Raw genomic sequence first — 22,914 nt, 5'->3', positions numbered from 1 at the left:
CATCAGGGATAAAATTGTAGACCTGCACAAGGCTGGGATGGGCTACAGGACAATAGGCAAGCAGCTTGGTGAGAAGGCAACAACTGTTGGCGCAGTTATTCGAAAATGGAAGAAGTTCAAGATGACGGTCAATCACCCTCGGTCTGGGGCTCCATGCAAGATCTCACCTCGTGGGGCGTCAATGATCATGAGGAAGGTGAGGGATCAGCCCAGAACTACACGGCAGGACCTGGTCAATGACCTGAAGAGAGCTGGGACCACAGTCTCAAAGAAAACCATTAGTAACACACTACGCCGTCATGGATTAAAATCCTGCAGCGCACGCAAGGTCCCCCTGCTCAAGCCAGCGCATGTCCAGGCCTGTCTGAAATTTGCCAATGACCATCTGGATGATCCAGAGGAGGAATGGGAGAAGGTCATGTAGTCTGATGAGACAAAAATATAGCTTTTTGGTCTAAACTCCACTCGCCGTGTTTGGAGGAAGAAGAAGGATGAGTACAACCCCAAGAACACCATCCCAACCGTGAAGCATGGAGGTGGAAACATAATTATTTGGGGATGCTTTTCTGCAAAGGGGACAGGACGACTGCACCGTTTTGAGGGGAGGATGGATGGGGCCATGTATCGCGAGATCTTGGCCAACAACCTCCTTCCCTCAGTAAGAACATTGAAGATGGGTCGTGGCTGGGTCTTTCAGCATGACAACGACCCGAAACACACAGCCAGGGCAACTAAGGAGTGGCTCTGTAAGAAGCATCTCAAGGTCCTGGAGTGGCCTAGCCAGTCTCCAGACCTGAACCCAATAGAACATCTTTGGAGGGAGCTGAAAGTCCGTATTGCCCAGCGACAGCCCCGAAACCTGAAGGATCTGGAGAAGGTCTGTATGGAGGAGTGGGCCAAAATCCCTGCTGCAGTGTGTGCAAACCTGGTCAAGACCTACAGGAAACGTATGATCTCTGTAATTGCAAACAAAGGTTTCTGTACCAAATATTAAGTTCTGCTTTTCTGATGTATCAAATACTTATGTCATGCAATAAAATGCAAATTAATTACTTAAAAATCATACAATGTGATTTTCTGGATTTTTGTTTTAGATTCCATCTCTCACAGTTTAAGTGTACCTATGATAAAAACGACAGACCTCTACACGCTTTGTAAGTAGGAAAACCTGCAAAATCGGCAGTGTATCAAATACTTGTTCTCCCCACTGTATGTATAATGGTGCTGTGCGTTCAGAGTTGAGTGATGCTCCTGGTATATTGCACTGTAGAAGCGGTGGGTGGACAGACACACCGTTCTGGTTAGTAGTGAAATCCTTCCATTATACATTCAGAGCCGCTGTTGTGTGGAGGAAGTCCTTTGAAGGATGGTAGAAGGGGTTACACAGAGTCCACACAGTTCAAAAAGGGCTCCTCGTCCTAACAACCAGGGTTGGGGCCATCACCTTGGTGCAAGGGGTTGAATCATCAATGTCCTTGCACTCCTATTAATAAGTCCTCCAATGGAGGCCTCGGGTGCAATATATGCTTTCTTTTGCCACATCGACACATGCTACACAAATCTACACGAGCACACAAAGGTTTCATGCTACAACTAGTACTGAAGCAGGCAGAACAAAAACGACACATGCTAACCCACCCCTCCTCTCCTCTCTTTTCAAGCCCTCAGTCTCTCCAATCTTTCTGTGATTACAGTTAAACGGCACGGCTTTCATTACATGTTTTCTTCTGTGTGGGCAGTGACTCTGTTTCCTGCTGCTGTTTGATTTGTGTCTTTGTTTTTGAAGTGAGGGGTAAGAAAGAGGGAGTTTTTTCGAGAACAGGGAGTGAGAGAGAAAGGCTTTGAAGACATGCAGGTTGGGGATGCAGGAGTGTCTCGGAGGGGGCAGGGCTGCCTTTGAAAAGAGAAAGGAGCGAGAGAGGGAGGGAGGACAAAAAAGAGGGAGAGAAAAGGAGAACTCCTTCACTTCTGTGTAAGGTATGCTCCGATGGTAAGGCTTGCGGCCCCCAGTGCAGCCAGGCCGAAGACGGTCTTGATGGACGGCCACGAACAGAACACAGAGTCCCTCTGTCTGTCATAAAGCTCAACAAAGGCCTCCTGAGAGAAAGAGACAGAGAGAGAGACATAGTTAATACAAGCAGTGTGTGTGTGTGTGTGTGTGTGTGTGTATTCTTGTGTTCAAAGCTTGCTGGGGGGTCTCCTTTGGAAGTGCCTGCAGATTTAAATCCCCTTGGATGCCATCCAACTCCAGTGTTATTACATGCATGCAGGAAGCCGGATCCATTTCAAACCAGCTCCCCTCACACCCGTAACACCCCTTGTGCCCACCCCCACATAAATCTGAGGGCCCCTCATAAACACAACACACACACACGAATGAACGCACACACACACCCTGGAGTACTCATGGACACAACCCAAGACAAACACTCCACATGAAAACATCCACTGCTTCCTATTGATGTATTGATGCAAGCTACAGTATACTGTACATGGTCATTAATATATTAATGGCAAACACTTCATAACAGCTGTGATTCTCCATATAGATGCTTCATGGTCCTACAACAGTCTGTTGCCAGTGCAACTGCTTCTCCATAATCTCAATGAGTACAGCCTGTTATAAAACGATCCCATATGTCCTTATCATGTACAGTATGATATTCACCCTGGCTTAATGTATTTATGGCCCATGTGTTGTATGAGGAAATCAAGACGTCCGTTTATAAGCCTTCAGGTCTTGACAGTGAGAACAGCTGAACGGGAAGTTAGAGTATAGAGATCCCCCTTGAAAACCCCATAAATGGTTGGTGTTGATTATCCTGTATCAAACTGGTCAACCCAAGAAGGAGTGCACCATTGGATATAGGAGGGGTCTGAGGGTTGGGGGGTGCAGGACACATGATATTGTAGTCTTTTCCTCAGAGCTGAAGGGGGCCATGTTGTTTATACCCCTGCCCTACAGTAAGTCCCTAAACCTAGGCTGGTAAAACATTGTCGTTACAGCAGTAGCACTAACCCTAACCCTAGACTGACTTAACATTGATAATCATATAAATAATTTATTTGAGATGCAATGGATTATAGGTACAAAACACACACCCATCACCTCAATAGTGGAGTCCTACTGTAGTGTGGCTGGTAACCTGATAATGGGTGAATTCAATTGTTAAGTTCAATTAAATGAAATTCTACATTATTAGTCCCCTGAGGGCCAAGTTTTTTTCAGTCTGTCTGTACCTACACTAATTATGTTATTTACTACTTGTAGAGCAACAAAAGTATATGTTTCTTTCAAATTTGCCCTTGATCAAATAGAAAGAGAAACTGGGCCATCTTCTATGAATAGTGTCACACTGTTAGGGAGTGTAAGAGAATATTTCCAGTAAAGCAAACCAAGCCTCACAGGAAGCCAAAAAAGGCAATCTATTTCAAATGGCTACGGAAGACAAAAGTATTTCCTGCCTCCCTCTTCTCTCCCCCCTGCCTTTCCTGTAGCATCCCTGAGGCCAGGGGCCATTGAGAGTCAGGATCAGATCAGCAGTTTCTTCACTTTAGGTGCTCTGTTATCAAAACACACAACCATTCCTAGTCAGACACTATTTACTTAACCAACAGACATTTCTGCTATTGTTACCATTGTTAGCATTTTTTGTTGTTGTTGCTGAAATTAGAACGAAATGAAAAAAGTACTAATTGAAAAGGCATGTAGGTCATTCTCTGTCTCCTTAAATGCCCCTCTCCCCCCTCATTGATAATACCCACCTACCCACCAACACACACACCCTTCCATCCTTCTCAGCACTCAGGTATTAATTAGTGTGTGGATGCCTCAGTCAGACCTCCTACTGTGAGGAATGTGTTCACAGTACGGCTCCTCTGCTAAAAACATAGGTTGCCTGTTGCCCTCCTTTTCAATCCCATCCACCCAACCACCCACCCACCCACCCACCACAGGAAAAACTGTGTGCTGCGACAACACAGACTGGTTGCCACTGGTTGCCACCACCAGCCATTGCATGATACCTTACTGACCATGGCATGATAATATTATGGATAGCAGGACAAAAGGGCAAAAAGGAAATGTGCATCTACAGCAGCAATAAATGATCTAATATTTTGGGTTCCGAACAATAGATAATTCAAATGCAACAACTGGCTAGACATTCCATTTAGAAAACCCCAGAAGGGTACTTTGTGTAATAACTTGAGACAGGGAGCACCAGGGGTTGATGGGTAATGGAGTTGATGGGTCAGTCAGGTGGACATCATGAGACCGTGGCGTGGTACATCATGCTCTAATTCTCTAGGTCAGCTCCCAGACACCAGTTAGTTTCTCACCATTACAGATAACATGTGACTACTGTTGAAAAACAACAACTAGAGGTCAGTTTCTCTCTCTCTCTCTCTCTCTCTCACTCTCTCTCTCTCTCTCTCTCTCTCTCTGTCTCTCTCTCTCTGTCATTTTGCCAAATGCAAGGTCAGAGGAGACAGGGAAAGGGCCTTTAGCTTACGCTCAGATAGTGAAATATCATTCTGCTATCCACGCAACAACAAAAACAAGATAAGTAGTTTGCCCTTCACCAAGACCATTTTAGCTTAAGTAGGTGAGTGACTGGGGAATCAGTCCAAGGTTACATACTGTCTTTCAGCGCTGAAGTTCACCAAGAGTGCTTTGTTGATCAACACACAAGAATCGAACAAAAATCCAGCCCAACCTTCTATCAGGCCCAGTAAATCTTTTTTCCTTTATATTTATGACAACATTCACATTGCCACATAACAAATCCCTTGGAGACCCTCTCTGGGAAAATGAAGAGAAACAAAGTGAGGAGAAGAGAGGATCACTGGCTGCCTTAGGCATGGGGTGGCACCATGTAGCCACAGTGTCATGGTTACCCCTGTAGCTTGCCACATCTCCTGATGCCATAATATTAGCTTGACGACCTGAGATTTACTTTTCCCACCAGCAGGACTGTCTTCTCTTGACCTCTGATTTGCTTTTCTCACGATACAGAGCTTCAGCATTGTCTCTTACAGAATGTCCCTCTAGACTGAGTTTAACTCTACTCTCCCCAAGAAGAGAAATTCCGAAATTGCACTCCAGTCCTGGATATCCTTGGTTTCTCCTGTTCGTTATTGTGAATGGATAATTAGCCTACACTTGCTTTGTGTGTGGGAGATAAGGAGTAGCCTTGCATGCTTGGCTGGCCTCTAGTCTCTACCCTCTCAGACAGACAGTTGATTTAAACACCACCAGGCAGCAGGGCCTTTGCCAAAACAGAGAAATTATTAGGCAAGTTATCTCTGTTGTTTGGAGACATTTCACTGGCTAATTATGGCCATCCTGGGAGTTTCCCTCTCCTCATTACGACCACAGAAAAGGAGAGATGAGAGAAGGAGGGATAAGAGGAGGAGGGATGAGAGGAGGAGGAGGAATGTGGGTTAAAGTTCAGACATGAATTGAAGTGCCTTTATGTTGTGGCTTCACAGCAACAGCCGCTTAACCAAGCGTGTCCCAATGCTGTGGGTCTACACTAGCACACCATACACATACTGTTCAGTACACTGCAGACACACTCAGACACACTACACCTCTCAGCTCCTACATTGTGTTCTCTAATGAGGATCTTGCTGTCTAAGACAAAACTCCTACTAAAATAGGTCTGTGAGGGGAAGAGGTAAAGGTAGAAATACAGAAAAACTGAAACCATAACAAAGCCTATAGGGGAGAATCTCTCATTGAATATTGTGCTACATTTGTTTATTGATCAAGCAGGAAATCCTGCCTGTATCTATCTAGTTCTGTTTACCTAAACAGACACAGCCTTATACAATCCTGTCCACTCCAGACACAATAGGTAACAAGATGGCAAACTTGAGTCTGCAGCGACAAGGTCGCTCGGCGTGTGTAGCGTCTCTGGTGTCATCCATCGACCTGCTGCCTGCTGGAAAACAGATGACTTTTCAAACACACACTCATTACCCAGAAAATCCCCTAGCGTCAGCAGCACAGGCCCAGGAGCTAGGGACACTGTCTGAGTCCTTGGGTAGCATCGATATTACACACAGAAGCAAACTGATAGCCTGGATATATAAAGTTACAAAAAAAGAGGTGAGCTATCCGTCAGAAATCCACATTAAGTTGGGGTGGAAACAACAAAATAACTAAGATCATTTTTAATTTAGCATAGCTACCAAGTCATAGAGAGAATATTTAATGGTAAGAAAATAACTACTGTACACTGCTACTGTAGAGATGCCTGCTGAAGACAGGAACATTCTGAAAAACATGTTTTGCATTATGACAATACACAGGTAACTGCCAAAATAAAGGAAACACCAACATAAAGTGTCTTAACATGGTGTTGGGCCAACACGAGCCAGAAAAGACGGCGCCGACAGACATGGCAGCTCTGCTTCTAGCTCCTAAGTAACATTGGAGTATTTTGTTTTTTTGTGTGTTATTTCTTACATTATTCGCCCAGAACGTTTTTTGTGTTATTACATACAGCCGGAAATAACTATTGGATATCAGAGCGGCGGTAACTCACCAGCATTACGACCAGGAATACGATTTTCCCAAATTGGATCCTTTGTTTGTACCCCCCAGGGCAATTTAACTTATCCCAAAGGCTACTCCAAGTCGCCGCCGGCGGAGAAGAGTTCTAGTCCGACTCAGGAGACGGGCACACCATCCACCCCTTCTGAGTATATTACTCGCTAATGTTCAGTCTCTGGACAATAAAGTAGATGAGCTCAGGGCGAGGATCTCCTTCCAGAGAGACATCAGGGACTGTAACATACTTTGTTTCACGGAATCATGGCTCTCTCGGGTTATACTGTCCACGTCCATACAGCCAGCTGGGTTCTCAGTTCATCGCGCAGAGAGGAATAAAGAACTCTCCGGGAAAAAGAAAGGTGGGGGCGTATACTTCATGATTGTGATTGTGATAACATACAGAAACTCAAGTCCTTTTGTTCACCTGACCTAGAATACCTCACAATCAAATGCCGACCGTATTACCTCCCAAGATAATTATCTTCGGTTATAGTCACAGCCGTGTATATTACCCCTCAAGCCGATACCACGACGGCCCTCGAGGAACTACACTGGATTTTATGCAAACTGGAAACCACATATCCTGAGGCCGCATTTATTGTAGCTGGGGATTTTAACAAAGCAAATTTGAGGAAAACGCTACCGAAAGTTCTATCAACACATTGACTGTAGTACTAGCTTAGGTAAAACACTAGATCACTGCTACTCGCCTTTTCGAGATGCCTACAAGGCCCTACCCCGCCCTCCCTTCGGCAAATCAGATCATGACTCCATTTTGCTCCTCCCTTCCTATAGGCAGAAACTCAAACAGGAAGTACCCGTGCTAAGGTCTATTCAACACTGGTCTGACCAATCGGAATCCATGTTTCAAGATTGTTTTGATCACGCGGACTGGGATATGTTCCGGGTAGCCTCTGAGAATAACATTGACACTTATACGGACACAGTGACTGAGTTCATCAGGACTTGTATAGGGGACGTTGTTCCCACGGTGACTATTAAAACCTACCCAAACCAGAAACCGTGGATAGATGGCAGCATGCGCGCAAAACTGAAAGCACGAACCACCGCATTTAACCATGGCAAGGTGACTGGGAATATGGTTGAATGCAAACAGTGTAGTTATTCCCTCCGTAAGGCAATCAAACAGGCAAATTGTCAGTACAGAGACAAAGTGGAGTCACAATTCAACGGCTCAGACACAAGACGTATGTGGCAGGGTCTACAGACAATCACGGATTACAAAGGGAAAACCAGCCACGTCGCGGACACCGACATCTTGCTCCCAGACAAGCTAAACACCTTCTTTGCCCGCTTTGAGGATAACACAGTCCCACCGACGCGGCCCATTCCCAAGGACGGTGGGCTCTCGTTCTCCGTGGCCGACGTGAGTAAGACATTTAAGCGTGTTAACCCTCGCAAGGCTGCTGGCCCAGAAGGCATCCCTAGCCGTGTCCTCAGAGCATGCACAGACCAGCTGTTTACGGACATATTCAATCTCTTCCTATCCAAGTCTGCTGTCCCCACTTGCTTCAAGATGTCCACCATTGTTCCTGTCCCCAAGAAAGCAAAGATAACTGAACTAAATTACTATTGCCCTGTAGCACTCACTTCTGTCATCATGAAGTGCTTTGAGAGGCTCGTTAAGGATCATATCACCTCTACCTTACCTGACACCCTAGACCCACTTCAATTTGCTTACTGCCCCAATAGATCCACAGACGATGCAATCGCCATCGCACTGCACACTGCCCTATCCCATCAGGACAAGAGGAATACCTACGTCAGTATGCTGTTCATTGACTATAGCTCAGCCTTCAACACCATAGTACCCTCCAAGCTCATCATTAAGCTCGGGGCCCTGGGTCTGAACCCCGCCCTGTGCAACTGGGTCCTGGACTTCCTGACGGGTCGCCCCCCAGGTGGTAAAGGTAGGAAACAACACCACCACTTCGCTGATCCTCAACACAGGGGCCCCACATGGGCGCGTGCTCAGCCCCCTCCTGTACTCCCTGTTCACCCATGACTGCGTGGCCATGCACGCCTCCAACTCAATCATCAAGTTTACAGACGACACAACAGTAGTAGGCCTGATTACCAACAATGACGAGACAGCCGACAGGGAGGAGGTGAGGGCCCTGGCAGAGCGGGGCCAGGAAAATAACCTCTCTCTCGACGTCAACAAAACAAAGGAGCTGATCGTGGACTTCAGGAAAAAGCAGAGGGAGCATGCCCCTATCCACATCGGCGGGACTGCAGTGGAGAAGGTGGAAAGCTTTGAGTTCCTTGGCGTACACATCACTGACAATCTGAAATGGTCCACCCACACAGACAGTGTGGTGAAGAAGGCGCAACCTCAGGAGGCTGAAGAAATTTGGCTTGGCCCCTTAGAAACTTTTACAGATGCACAATTGAGAGCATCCTGTCGGGCTGCATCACCACCTGGTACGGCAACTGCACCACCCGCAACCACAGGGCTCTCCAGAGGGTGGTGAGGTCTACTCAACGCATCACCGGGGGCACACTACCTGCTCTCCAGGACACCTACAGCACCCAATGTCACGGGAAGGCCAAAAAGATCATCAAGGACATCAACCACCCGAGCCACGGCCTGTTCATCCTGCTATCATCAAGAAGGCGAGGTCAGTACAGGTGCATCAAAGCTGGGACCGAGAGACTGAAAAACAGCTTCTATCTCAAGGCTGTTAAATAGCCATCCCTAGCAGGCTACCACCCGGCTACTCAACCCTGCACCTTAGAGGCTGCTGCCCTATATACATAGACATAGAATCACTGGCCACTTTAATAACGGAACACTAGTCACTTTAATAATGTTTACATACTATTTTACTCATCTCATATGTATATACTGTATTCTATTCTACTGTATTTAGTCAATGCCACTCCGACATTGCTCGTCCTAATATTTATATATTTCTTAATTCCATTCTTTTACTTTTAGATTTGTGAATTGTTGTGAATTGTTAGATACTACTGCACTGTTGGAGCTAGGAACACAAGCATTTTGCTACACCCGCAATAACATCTGCTAAATATGTGTATGTGACCAATACAATTAGATTTGATTTGAACAGCTTCAACACCTTGGCATATATTCTACAAGTGTCTGGAACTCTATTGGAGGGATGCAACACCATTCTTCCATTCTTGGTGTTTTGTTGATGGCGGTGGAAAACGCTGTCTCAGGCGCCACTCCAGAATCTCCCATAAGTGTTCAATTGGGTTTAGATCTGGTGACTGAGACGGCCATGGCATATGATTTACATAATTGTCATTCTCATCAAACCATTCAGTGACCACTCGTGCCCTGTGGATGGGGGCCTTGTCATCCTATGGGGTTATAGCCATGGTAGCCTCAATAATGGCCAAAGTAATGGCCTACACAGCATTTTTATACATGACCCTAAACATGATGGGATGTTAATTGCTTAATTAACTCAGGAACCACACCTGTGTTGAAGCACCTGCTTTCAATATACTTTGTATCTCTCATTTACGCAAGTGTTTCCATTATTTGGCAGTTACCTGTACCTGCTTCCAGTAATGGAAATTATCATTGCTTGTCTGACCATGATCACCTATGATAAAGAGACAATACTATATGGATAAATTATAATATCACCAACCATGTTGGGGTGTTTGGCCATATGTCTGTGTTTTAGGTAGTTGATGCACTGCTGCTGTAAAAAAATCCCATGGAGCAAGTGAACTCTCTCCTGCCTCCAAAATAACCTGCAAATGGCCCTGCTGATTCTCATAAATATTCAAATATGTGTCAGCAGCATCGGTGTGTTTACAAAACAGTGAGTGACCATGGGTCTTCTTCTTCTCTCCTGGAACATGTAATGTGATAGCCCAGTAAATCACCAGAGGCTGTCATGACAGTTCACATTTTGATCATCTCTATTAATAATCTTTTAACTCCACCAGCAGGCCATGAGAAATCTATTTTCTACGCTTTATGCATGTGACATATTGTTTCACACTACTTTAGGCCTAGAGTAACTCTCTAGGCATAAAGCACATTCTGAATTAATGCGCTCAGAAAACAAGAGTGAAATCAGATCCTATTAAGGTAGGTGGATGACACACATAGCTGGCTCTTAAATGATCATATAAAATCAAATCAAATGTATTTATAAAGCCATTTTTACATCAGCAGATGTCACAAAGTGGTTGTACAGAAACCCAGCCTAAAACCCCAAACAGCAAGCAATGCAGATGTAGAAGCATGGTGGCAGATGTAGAAGCACGGTGGCTAGGAAAAACTCCCTAGAAAGTAAGGAACCTAGGAAGAAACCTAGAGTGGAACCAGGCTCTGAGGGGTGGCCAGTCCTCTTCTGGCTGTGCCCGATGGAGATTATAAGAGTACATGGCCATTAAGGCCAGATCGTTCTTCAAGATGTTCAAACGTTCATAGATGACCAGCAGGGTCAAATAATAATCACTGTGGTTGTAGAGGGTGCAACAGGTCAGCACCTCAGGAGAAATGTCAGTTGGCTTTTCATAGCTGAGCATTCAGAGGTCGAGACAGCAGGTGAGGTCGAGACAGAGAGAGTGCGAGAGAGAGAGAGAGGGAGAAAGAGAGAAAGAGAGAGAGGGAGAGAGAGAGAGAGAGAGAGAGAGAGAGAGAGAGGGAGAGGGAGAGGGAGAGGGAGAGGGAGAGGGAGAGGGAGAGGGAGCGAGAGCGAGAGGGTCGAAAACAGCAGGTCCGGGACAAGGTAGCACGTCTGGTGAACAGGTCAGGGTTCCATAGCCGCAGGCAAAACAGCAGAAACTGGATCAGCAGCACGACCAACTGGACTGGGGACGGGGACAGCCAGGAGTCATCAGGCCAGGAAGTCCTGAGGCATGGTCCTAGGTCCTCCTCTGCGTCTCTCACATGGATAGGCAGACCATTCCATAAAAATTGAGCTCTATAGGAGAAAGCCCTGCCTTCAGCTGTTTGCTTAGAAATTCTAGGGACAATAGGGAGGCCTGCGTCTTGTGACCATAGTGTACATGTAGGTATGTACGGCAGGACCAATCGGAGAGATAGGTAGGAGCAAGTCCATGTAATTATTTGTAGGTTAGCAGTAAAACCTTGAAATCAGCCGTAGCCTTAACAGAAAAAAGAGGCTAGCACTGTAGTAATATGATCACATTTTTTTGTTCTAGTCAAGATTCTAGCAGCCGTATTTAGCCCTAACTGAAGTTTATGTAGTGCTTTATCTGGGTAGCCGGAGAGTAGAGCATTGCAGTAGTCTAATCTAGATGTGACAAAAGCATGGATTAGCTTTTCTGCATCATTTTTGGACAAAACGTTTCAGATTTTTCCAATGTCACAAAGATAGAAAAAAGCTGCCCTTGAAATATTCTTGATATGTTCGTCAAAAGAGAGATCAGGGTCCAGAGTAACGCCGAGGTCCTTCACAGTTTTATTTGAGATGACTGTACAACCATCAAGATAAATTGTCAGATCAAACAGCAGATCTATTTATTTCTTGGGACCTAGAACTAGCATCTCTGTTTTGTTCGAGTTTAAAAGTAAAACATTTGTCGCCATCTACTTCCTTATGTCTGAAACACATGCTTCCAGGGTAGGAAATGTTGGCGCTTCACAGTGTTTCATCGATATGTACAGCTGTGTGTTGTCCGCATGTTTCGAATGACATCACCAAGAGGTAGAATATATAGTGAAAACAATAGTGGTTCTAAAACGGAACGAGGAATACCAAAACGTACAATTGATTTGTCAGAGGACAAATCATCCACAGAGACAAATTGATATCTTTCCGACAGATAAGATCTAAACCAGGCAAGAACTTGTCCGTGTAGACCAATTAGGGTTTCTAATCTCTCCAAAAGAATGTGGTGATCGATGGTGTCAAAAGCGGCACTAAGGTTTAGGAGCACGATGACAGCTGCAGAGCCTAGGTCTGACGCCATTAAAATGTAATTTACCACCATCACGAGTGCAGTCTCAGTACTATGATGGGGACTAAAACCAGACTGGAGCATTTCGTATACATTACTTGTCTTCAGGAAGGCAGTGAGTTGCTGCACAACAGCTTATGAAAAGAAAATTGAGAGGAATGGGAGATTCAATATAGGCCGATAGTTTTTTTAATTATTTGGGTCAAGGTTTTGGTTTTTCAGGAGAGGCTTTATTACTGCCACTTTTAGCATGTTTGGTAAACATCTGGAGGATAGGGAGACGTTTATTATGTTCAACATTGGAGGACCAAGCACAGGAAGTAGCTCTTTCAGTAGTTTAGTTGGAATAGGGTCCAGTATGCAGCTGGAAGGTTTAGAGGCCATGACTATTTTCGTGAATGTGTCGAGAGATACAGGATAAAAAAACTTGAGTGCCTCCATTGATCATAGGTCCTGGCAGGTCTGTGCAGACTCAGGACAAATTAGTTTTTGAGAAATATGCAGATTCAAAGAAGAGTCCGTCATTTGCTTTCTAATGAACATGATCTTTTCATCGAAGAAGTTCATGAATTCATCAATGCTGAAGTGAAGGCCATCCTCTCTTGGGGAAGTCGGAAGACTTCCAGTTTGGTAAACAGTACCAGTCTAAAGTTTGGACACACCTACTCATTCCAGGGTTTTTCTTTATTTTTACTATTTTCTACATTGTAGAATAATAGTGAAGACATCAAAACTATGAAATGACCATATGGAATAATGTAGTAACCAAAAAAGTGTTAAACAAATGTGTTTTTCAACAGGACAATGACCCAACACACCTCCAGGCTGTGTAAGGGCTATTTTACCAAGAATGAGAGTGATGGAGTGCTGCATCAGATGACCTGGCAATCCCCCGACCTCAACTCAATTGAGATGGTTTGGGATGAGTCGGACGGCAGAGTGAAGGAAAAGCAGCCAACAAGTGCTCTGCATACGTGGGAACTCCTTCAAGACTGTTGGAACAGCATTCCAGGTGAAGCTGGTTGAGAGAATGCCAAGAGTGTGCAAAGCTGTCATCAAGGCAAAGGGTGGCTATTTGAAGAATCTCAAATATAAAATATATTTTGATTTGTTTAACACTGTCTTGGTTACTACATGATTCCATATGTGTTATTTCATAGTTTTGATGTCTTCACCATTATTCTACAATGTAAAAAATAGTAAAAATAAATAAAAACCCTTGAATGAGTAGGTGTGTCCAAACTTTTGACTGGTAGTGTGTATATATACAGTTGAAATCGGAAGTTTACATACACCTTAGCCAAATACATTTAAACTCAGTTTTTCACAATTCCTGACATTTAATCCTAGTAAAAATTCTCTGTTTTAGGTCAGTTAGGATCACCACTTTATTTTAAGAATGTGAAATGTCAGAATAATAGTAGAGAGAATGATTTATTTCAGCTTTTATTTCTTTCATCACATTCCCAGTGGGTCAGAAGTTTACATAAACTCAATTAGTATTTGGTAGCATTGCCTTTAAATTGTTGAACTTGGGTTAAAACGTTTCGGGTAGCCACAATAAGTTGGGCGAATTTTGACCCATTCCTCCTGACAGAGCTGGTGTAACTGAGTCAGGTTTGTAGGCCTCCTTGCTCGCACACGCTTTTTCAATTCTGCCCACACATTTTCTATAGGTTTGAGGTCAGGGCTTTGTGATGGCCACTCCAATACCTTGACTTTGTTGTCCTTAAGCCATTTAGCCACAGCTTTGGAAGTATGCTTGGGGTCATTGTCCATTTGGAAGACCCATTTGCGACCAAGCTTTAACTTCCTGACTGATGTCTTGAGATGTTGCTTCAATATATCCACATCATTTTCCTTCCTCATGATGCCATCTATTTTGTGAAGTGCACCAGTCCCTCCTGCAGCAAAGCACCCATACAGCATGATGCTGCCAACCCCGTGCTTCACGGTTGGGATGGTGTTCTTCGGCTTGCAAGCAATCCCCCTTTTTCCTCCAAACATAACGATGTTCATTATGGCCAAAAAGTTCTATTTTTGTTTCATCAGACCAGAGGACATTTCTCCAAAAGGTACGGTCTTTGTCCCCATGTGCAGTTGCAAACCGTAGTCTGGCTTTTTTATGGCGGTTTTGGAGCAGTGGCTTCTACCTTGCTGAGTGGCCTTTCAGATTATGTCGATATAGGACTAGTTTTACTGTGGATATAGATACTTTTGTACCTGTTTCCTCCACAATCTTCACAAGGTCTTTTGCTGTTGTTCTGGGATTGATTTGCAGACGCCTCACAGGTCCTCAACTGGCAGCTTCATTAAATAGTACCCGCAAAACACCAGTCTCAATGTCAACAGTGAAGAGGCGACTCCGGGATGCTGACCTTCTAGGCAGAGTTGCAAAGAAAAAGCCATATCTCAGACTGGCCAATAAAAAGAAAAGATTAAGATGGGCAGTCTGAGATGTGTCTCAGTTGTGCACTGGGGCCTCCCACTCCTCTTTCTATTCTGGTTAGAGCCAGTTTGCGCTGTTCTGTGAAGGGAGTAGTTCACAGCGTAGTACGAGATCTTTCTTGGCAATTTCTTGGCAATTTCTCGCATGGAATAGCCTTCATTTTTCCGAACAAGAATAGACTGACGAGTTTCAAAATAAAGTTATTTTGTTTCTGGCCATTTTGAGCCTGTAATCGAACCCACAATTGCTGATGCTCCAGATACTAAACTTGTCTCAAGAAGGCCAGTTTTCAGCTGTGCTAACATAATTGCAAAAGGGTTTTCTAATGATCAATTAGCCTTTTAAAATGATCAACTTGGATTAGCAAACACAACGTGCCATTGGAACACAGGACTGATGGTTGCTGATAATGGGCCTCTGTACACCTTTAAAAATCAGCTGTTTCCAGCTACAATAGCCATTTACAACATTAACAATGTCTACACTGTATTTCTGATCAATTTGATGTTATTTTAATGGACAAAAAAATTGCTTTTCTTTCAAAAACAAGGAAATTTCTAAGTGACCCCAAACTTTTGAATGGTATATATATGAGTGCGTTCAAATAAAAAAATAAGTGACATTTGACAATAAATTGAATACCTGAATTCCCACCAAAATCACTGAACTTATTTGTCTGTGCCAGCTAAATGTTTCATGTGATATAATTCAGTCAATATCTGATGGATTATAAAAACATTCTAAACGTTTGGACTATCTTCCTACATTGTCCTACTGCTGCATTTATTATAATTTAACAAGTTCGATGACCGTTGTTACTGAAAGGAACACAACCCACTGCACATAGCCGCGGGAAGATGTTTTGAGTTGGTTCATTTACATGACTGGCAACATTAGCAGAATATTTTTAATACCACACAAATGACCGAATGAGTGGCTATTCTGACACTGACAAACTGAGAACAATAAAAATGACTTCGTGGTGAATGCAATCATTAGCTCAGGCCAATGAAAAGAGGGGAGACACAGATTGTACAATATTAGGAGGAAATATAATAGGCTACTAACAGTATAGGCTACTAAATAAACTTTCCAGTGGCACTGACTCACCCAATGACAAAGATAGCATGAAAATGCGTACGTTTTCTCACCGGTGACGGCCGATGTGCTCGTGCCAGTATCTCTAAGCTACTATGAAAAACTGTTTTGGTAGCTTCTACAGAGATTAGAGTAGTCTTCTCTTTTCAGCAGTAGGCAATTGCTTTCCAAACTACGTTTTTCCCACGACTGTATTTTGAAATTTGCGAAAAGCTGATTAAAGCGCTGTTCACTGACAGCCGGAACCATAGAAATTGAATCCATAAAACGGATGTGCCCATTCAAGTCAGGACTGGCAGCCATTGCGAGTGTACCCATGAGTTTACCAGTCAAATTTCTATGGCCGCAATGCAACAAGCTGTTCACGCTTGCTGCCCAAATTGTGGCTCTCTAGTATTTAGAAATGTTATATTGATGTCTGTACAAATTTATTTCAATTAATCAGAGGGTGCTGCAGCACCTCTAGCACCCCTACTTCCTGCAGCTATGCCACTGCTAGTCTCTCTCTCTGCTATAAATAACAGCAGGCTGGCTGGCCAGGTCAGGGCTGAGGGCTGTTGCTGCCCAATCTAATAAAGCTGCTCTCTCTCATCTCCCCATCTCTGGAGCCCTGGCTGTTTAAAATGCATGAGGAGGAAAGGAGAGAATGGAACAGAACAGGGCAGCAGAGTCACCATGTACTTCCCCCCGGGGGAGGGGGGAGGATGAGTGAGGTTGGGGGTGGTGGTGTGGGCATGAGTACAGGAAGACTGCCACTTGGTATTTTGCTGGATGCCCAGCAGAGTGGATGGCCTGATAGCTTGCCTAGTGATGACGTCTGTTGGCTTTTACAATCAAGAGGTACTTAGTACACCAAAGTGTTATGTGTGGTATCTGAATCACTTGACGTCGTAAATTGTTCAAGAAATGATTAGAAACCAGGTTCTAGCGCTGCTCGTTCCCAGTTCCACTCTGCATTCCCTATTTCCTCACAGCACGCTATCAGCCTAAAATCAGTTCTTAAGGAACGATAGGGGGCAGGATCCAAAATGATTTACACAACACCGTGGCAACTGAGCGAGCGTGGGAGCCCCCCCAGCCATGGCCAAGCCCCAGTTTAGTTCAGATGGAGGGCCTGATACGGCCTCACAGACCGTGGGAACTAGAAGATTCCCAGGTGGCCTGTTGCTTCCCTTGTGACAAGTACGTCCTGTGGGAGAGGTTCATTTCCTGTGACAGGGGCTCCACCACACTCTCCTCATGCCTTTAAGGACTTATCCACTGATCCTGATCCGTCCTTCAGACCACACAGCACACCGTCTCTGTAGGCTTCTCTTGTATGGTCATTGATGCTTATTACACAACTTATAAGCAGTAACTGTGCAATATGTGGACAGGTAAAATAAATCACTATTTCCAGGCCCCTGACTGAGTTTTATGCAAACTTATGGGAAACAGTTAGTGTTCTCCAGGAAAGTCAGGGATCAGTTCCCCCCCTTGTCTCCTCTGGCTTAATCTAACTTAGCAGGCATAAAATAAACGCCTGTGGAGTTTCCACATCTGGTTTTCAGTGGAAAAGGAAGCTAAGTTGAATTAGCTGTATTCCTGAAAACCGGATGCATCCGGTTGTTGGCAACTCTGCTAAGGGTGCCCCTGGCTAAACCCTCAGTAGATAATTTGCTGTGAGATCACTTCCTGTGGGGCGAGTGTGGAGATGACGTCACTGTCTGGTTTGAGGCTGTATGGCTTCTCTGCTGCGGTAAGCCAGCCATGATCCATGGCCAAATCAAAGAGGCTGTAATATGTTCCTGTAACTAAGGGAGGCCTCCAGGCAAGCCAAACACTCCTTCAAACTAATACCATGGAGAAAGGGTGGCGGCACAGCTGGAGTGAGCTTGAGCTAGGGTGGGCTATGATCTGCTGGTGTTTTTAGGGTTTGTAGGCCTACCTATAACCAGTAAGGCTAGAAAATAGACTACACTGGCAGTTCAACTTCAAAGATAGTTCACGCAATTTAATACAAACAGCTACTAATATATGTTTTTTATACACACCCAAAAGGTAGTGTGGTGTTTGCTTACCATAGTAAATGAAATCAAGAGTGAGTTACTTACACCCCCTCCGTTTATGAGGTTTGGTAAGTAGCCCACATTATCATCATCCAAGAGAGACTTCTAAGTCAGTGTAGAAGAAAGTATTAGCTAGAACATCAAAGATAGACAGCCGCTGTTTCACTGAGTGTCTCCTTTCATGACATTGATGTCTTGTAATGCAGAGCAAGCCTGTAATGATCTGTCATCAGTTTTGGCAACAAGATAGCAGAGGGAGCAGTTTACCTGATGTGATTGGTGTACATGAGGCTGCGGTTTCAGGTTCGCCTTTTGGGAGCTGTAAATGAGAGAGGCCACCGTCTAGGACGAGGTGCTGGGATCTCAGATGACCAGTTATTGTCAGGTAAAACAATAATCATTATGAAGTAGACTCTCCCTCTGGAACTGCTTTGAAGTGGTGAGGAGATGAGCTGAGATTCACTAGGCCTGGGTCTGAAATGGCACCCTATTCCCTATATAGTGCGGGCCCTGGTCAAAAGTAGTGCACTAGGAATAAGGGAAGGGAATTACGGAAAACTGAAGGACTGCCCACAGAAGTTGGTGATTTACCGCAGACTGGGATTCTGGAATGCGTGACAAAGCTGTCTCTCCTTCTCGGAACATGAGGTCATAGTCAAACAGGGGGATGGGGGAGTAAGAATGTGTTTCACACAAAACAAACTTCAGACTGAGTTTCAACCTCCCAGTGTTTGCTATGCCCTTCGGCCATCTTTCTATACTATCTGGAAAGACATAAGCATGACCAAAGCAATATGTATTCAGTCGTTCAATATTGACAGAAACTCTGTTAACATCAGTGCAAACGATGTCCATAATGCCAAAGCAAACAAATTCTATGTTCCCTGCTAAACAAAAAATACCTCCTCCTCCCTCGCCTTCCGCCTGGGAAACAAGGGAAAAGTTCAACAAACTCTCTCTCTCTCTCGCTCTCCTCCTCTCACTCTGTCTTCAGCAACCAGCTGATTTTCTTCCCAGGCCAAAGGGAAGGAATGAGAAGAATGCATTGATGAGAGGAGAAACAACTCCACTGTGTGTCTGAGCTGAGGGGGCTGATATGACAACTATTCACCCTTTAGATAAACAAGTCTTACTGCCTTCCTCCCTCAGATGAGTTAGCTAGCTTGCTGCCCATGAAGAACATCGCTTAGCTCACCACTACAGCAGAATTACACAATAAAACATTATACGCCCTCATTTAAGGCAGGCCAACACTCCTCGATTGTCTGGTTTGATGTATCAAGAGAATAAAAAGCAGCTAAGGACAGAAAGATACACTACACTGAGTACATATTTGACTCTTATTTCTTTAGCCCTGGTGCAACTTTCTTCTGCTGAAACCAAAGGCCTTCTGAATAGTCTTCTCCCTTTGGTTAGCAATTTCCCCATGAACTACTCATTGGAGAGAGCATAACACAATGTAAAGGAGCCTGTTGGGACAGTGACCTTCACTATCTACGTGCAGAGAGTCATAACGGAAACAGGCCCAGCCCGTCTGAATGACAATAAATGGTCTATTGTGACATTATAAGTCTAGTGTGAAAAAGTGTGGAGAGCTAGCTAACAGGGTGGGTGTCACTTTCACAATAGAGTGAGGTTTGAAGCATTTTCTCAACAGCTCCCTGCTCCCTAGTACACACATAAGAATCCACGGGATATGTCAATGGATTGGCAACAAACTGCCTATTGGCTGTCTATTTAGAGGCCAAATAAAGAGCGCTAAAACTGAAAACATCTCAACTAAAATGTTGTATTTTCTCAGACCAAGTGTTAATTCAAATTGCTTGACAAATTTGGAAAGTTGAAATTGAGACTGATTTTCTGGTTATATGTCATAATGTGTTATTGCAATTCTTGCTAGTTTGTTATCAGCAGAAGAAACTGAGAGGAAACAGATGACTCGTGTCAGATGACTTTTGACATTCAAAAACAAGTCGTACATACAGTACATTACACAACCCACTGGGCATACACTGGTTAATCAATGCTGGTTCCACATAATTTCAATTAAATTACGTTGAACCAACGTGATATAGACAATTAATTTACGTCTGTGCTCAGTGAGAAGTGTGTTCCAATTCTCTGTTTGGCATCAGTTAACCATATTCTGCCACCATTTACCCTGAACCTATATGCCGTCCCTTTCTGGCTGTGCCAAGCCTTTACCCTGGTATTAAGCCATCCATCTCTCACTGGCCTTGCCACCCATTGCCCTGGCATGGCACAAGCTGTCTCTTCCTGGTCCTGCAGCTTGTGTGTCTGAATGCTTGGCAGAGGGCTACCCCTCCCTTGGCCAGAGGACCACAGTATCTGTGTGATGTGGTGGAGGATGGAGCTTCTGTTTAGCCTGTGGTCCTGTAATCCTGTAATTAAGTACCCCACCCCCCCACCACCCCCCACTCCCAGTAGCCGGACTGAACCTGTTAATGGTGGACATACTGTGGCTGTCCCAAATGAAACCCTATTCCCTATATAGTGCACAACTTTTGACCAGGGACCAAAAGGCCACTATGAATGTCAGGATGGATAGATGGATAGGGGGATGATAGAACAAGCCAAATGAGTAGCCAACTGATGCTGTGTGTTTTCTGTAATCAGAATATAAATCAAAAGATGTGTCATGAGTTTCTTGAGTGTTCTGCACTGAGTGTTCTGTACTTGTGACCTAACGCAAGGCCCTCTGGGGAGTCAACAACATTTAAAAGAGAAAGGATATTGGGTTCTTTCTTCATTACATTGGTTGTTTTTCCTTTGCAACACTGCTGCTCACCACTAAGTGTCATAAAATAGCAGAGAAGATACATTAAACCCTTTTATGGGTCTTATTACTGACTTAATGAATTTGTGTTGGTAATATTCATGGCCGTAAACCCTGTCTAGACGTGTCTATGGGCTGTTCGTATTCTTCTTGTTTGGTCCTAACAAGCAAACAGGAGCACTTCATAACTGGATCTAGTCATAACAAGGTTGTATGAACTCTCTGTGTCTTAAGCCACATGCTGAACAGACCAGTGTAACATAGAGAGGACAGGTAGTGCTGCTATTATCATAATACTGCAGTGGCAGAGTCTATCCCCTCCACTCCTCCACCCTCCTCTTGACAATGACAAGATTCCTAGATTAAATATGCACTATGCTAAAATTCTAATAGTTTGCCTAATTTCAGTTTATGTGACAAAACAAGCAAGTATAGTGTAGAAAATCATTGTACCATTTAAACCGCGGTCAAATATATTGTATTTTCAGCTGTTCGAAGCTGGTGTACAAAACCGAAAATAAAAGATGCAAAAACAAAACTTAAGAATGGGAAGCATAGAAATAGTGCACATAGAACAGATCTACCGCTTCTTAGACTTGCTTTCAATGAGAATGACAGATCTATAACTCACATTTCTATGTGAATTTGTTTGGGTTGCCCAAAAAGTTACATATTGCAAATTTAACATAATGTTGACCCTTCAGAATAGCATAGTGGAGAGATTCACATCAGTTGCTCTAAATGCAGTAGACATCTTCTAAGAGCCTGAGGGTACCAACAAAAGGAACGCTCTTCTTCAATCTGATAGGATCTACTTGTACTGTGGGTGAGCAAAGACATGCATGAGAAGTTTACGTGAGTGAAGTTTAACTGATCTCTGTGCTATAACTTGGCGTACTGTACCTGTACCGTACATAGGAGCATTGCCCCATCGAGCTTTCATCTCTTTGACATCACACGCGCATCACTTTCCCCACACTTCAAAACCAATCAGCCTCCATCAAAGGTTACTGCCAGAGGGGGGCGAGGGGGGCAAGCCCGCCAGGAATCAAGAGCTGCTACCATCACCATGCCAAAGCTGCCAGTTTAAAAGTGCTAAAATGCTAATCTACCCGTCCCAAGGTCTTTCTCATACAAGCATTGACATTCTTTCCACTGTATTTTTTCAGTCCGAAGGAGAAAAAGGGATCGTACTAGCCTCCTTTTAACCTTCTTGTGTAACACAACTTGAAGGTGAATGTTTTGCAAGGTTATATGCATCCTCCTTAATGACACTAACATGAATCTCTCAAGTTGTCAAATCAATCAATTAAGCAGTCAATCAGTCAATCACCTAAAAAGTCACAGTGATTGACCTAGTTTTGGCCATCAACGATAATCCATTTTCTGGAGGAGTTTCCTCTGTTACAAGAAATCACATGGCGAAAGAGCAGAAAATGATTTCTTCAGATGTCCATGTACTGCACAACACTAGGGAGTTTATTTACCAATCACCCCAATGTCTTTTGGATGCATACTCTGTTCAGTATTTCAAGGAAATGTCGATAATGCCATGCTGTTTGGTAATGGCCAGTGTTGCCCAGTGGCTCGTGGGATTTCCCCAGCGGTGGAGGCTGGACTGGGCTGTCGTGGCTGGAGCTGTATCGCCATGGGGGCATCTGCTCCCCACCCCCCATGGCTCACATGTCACCCTGTGACAAGACAACATTATTGATTCACACCACTACATCCGCTTCTGTGTGTGTGTATGTGTGTGTGTGTGTGTGTATATTTGTGACTGTGTGCGCGAATGGCTTCTATTTGGTCAGTGAACCTCAACAACTCTTTGGCTTACTCTTCATGCCATAGTCTCCCTACGAGATCTTGGCATGGCTATGATAAGGAACATATAATTGATTGTACATTGTACAGCGGTAGCCAATAGCCATTGTTGCCCTAGAAATAATAAAAAAATGGAATTTTCCCTGCCAACCTTTTTGGAACAGGTCCCAAAATATCCCTAGCCAGCTACTGGGCAGAACCA

The 22,914-nt window shown here is 44.2% G+C and overlaps 1 protein-coding gene across 1 annotated transcript in view; it reads right to left on the bottom strand.

Moving 5' to 3' along the window:
- Positions 1-1,160: 1,160 nt before the first annotated feature.
- LOC121581520 (apoptosis regulator Bcl-2) overlaps positions 1,161-22,914 on the bottom strand; it is a 34,075-nt gene continuing 12,321 nt past the window's right edge. The window contains exon 2 of the mRNA XM_041897017.2: positions 1,161-2,097. Coding sequence (XP_041752951.1) covers positions 1,963-2,097 — 135 coding nt within the window. The 3' untranslated portion in view covers positions 1,161-1,962. The remainder of the gene's footprint in view (positions 2,098-22,914) is intronic.

Source organism: Coregonus clupeaformis, chromosome 14 (assembly GCF_020615455.1).
Source record: "Coregonus clupeaformis isolate EN_2021a chromosome 14, ASM2061545v1, whole genome shotgun sequence".
Taxonomy (NCBI): Eukaryota; Metazoa; Chordata; class Actinopteri; order Salmoniformes; family Salmonidae; genus Coregonus; species Coregonus clupeaformis.
The sequence above is the reverse complement of the archived record's forward strand: the minus strand, read 5'-3'. Positions and strand labels throughout refer to the sequence as shown.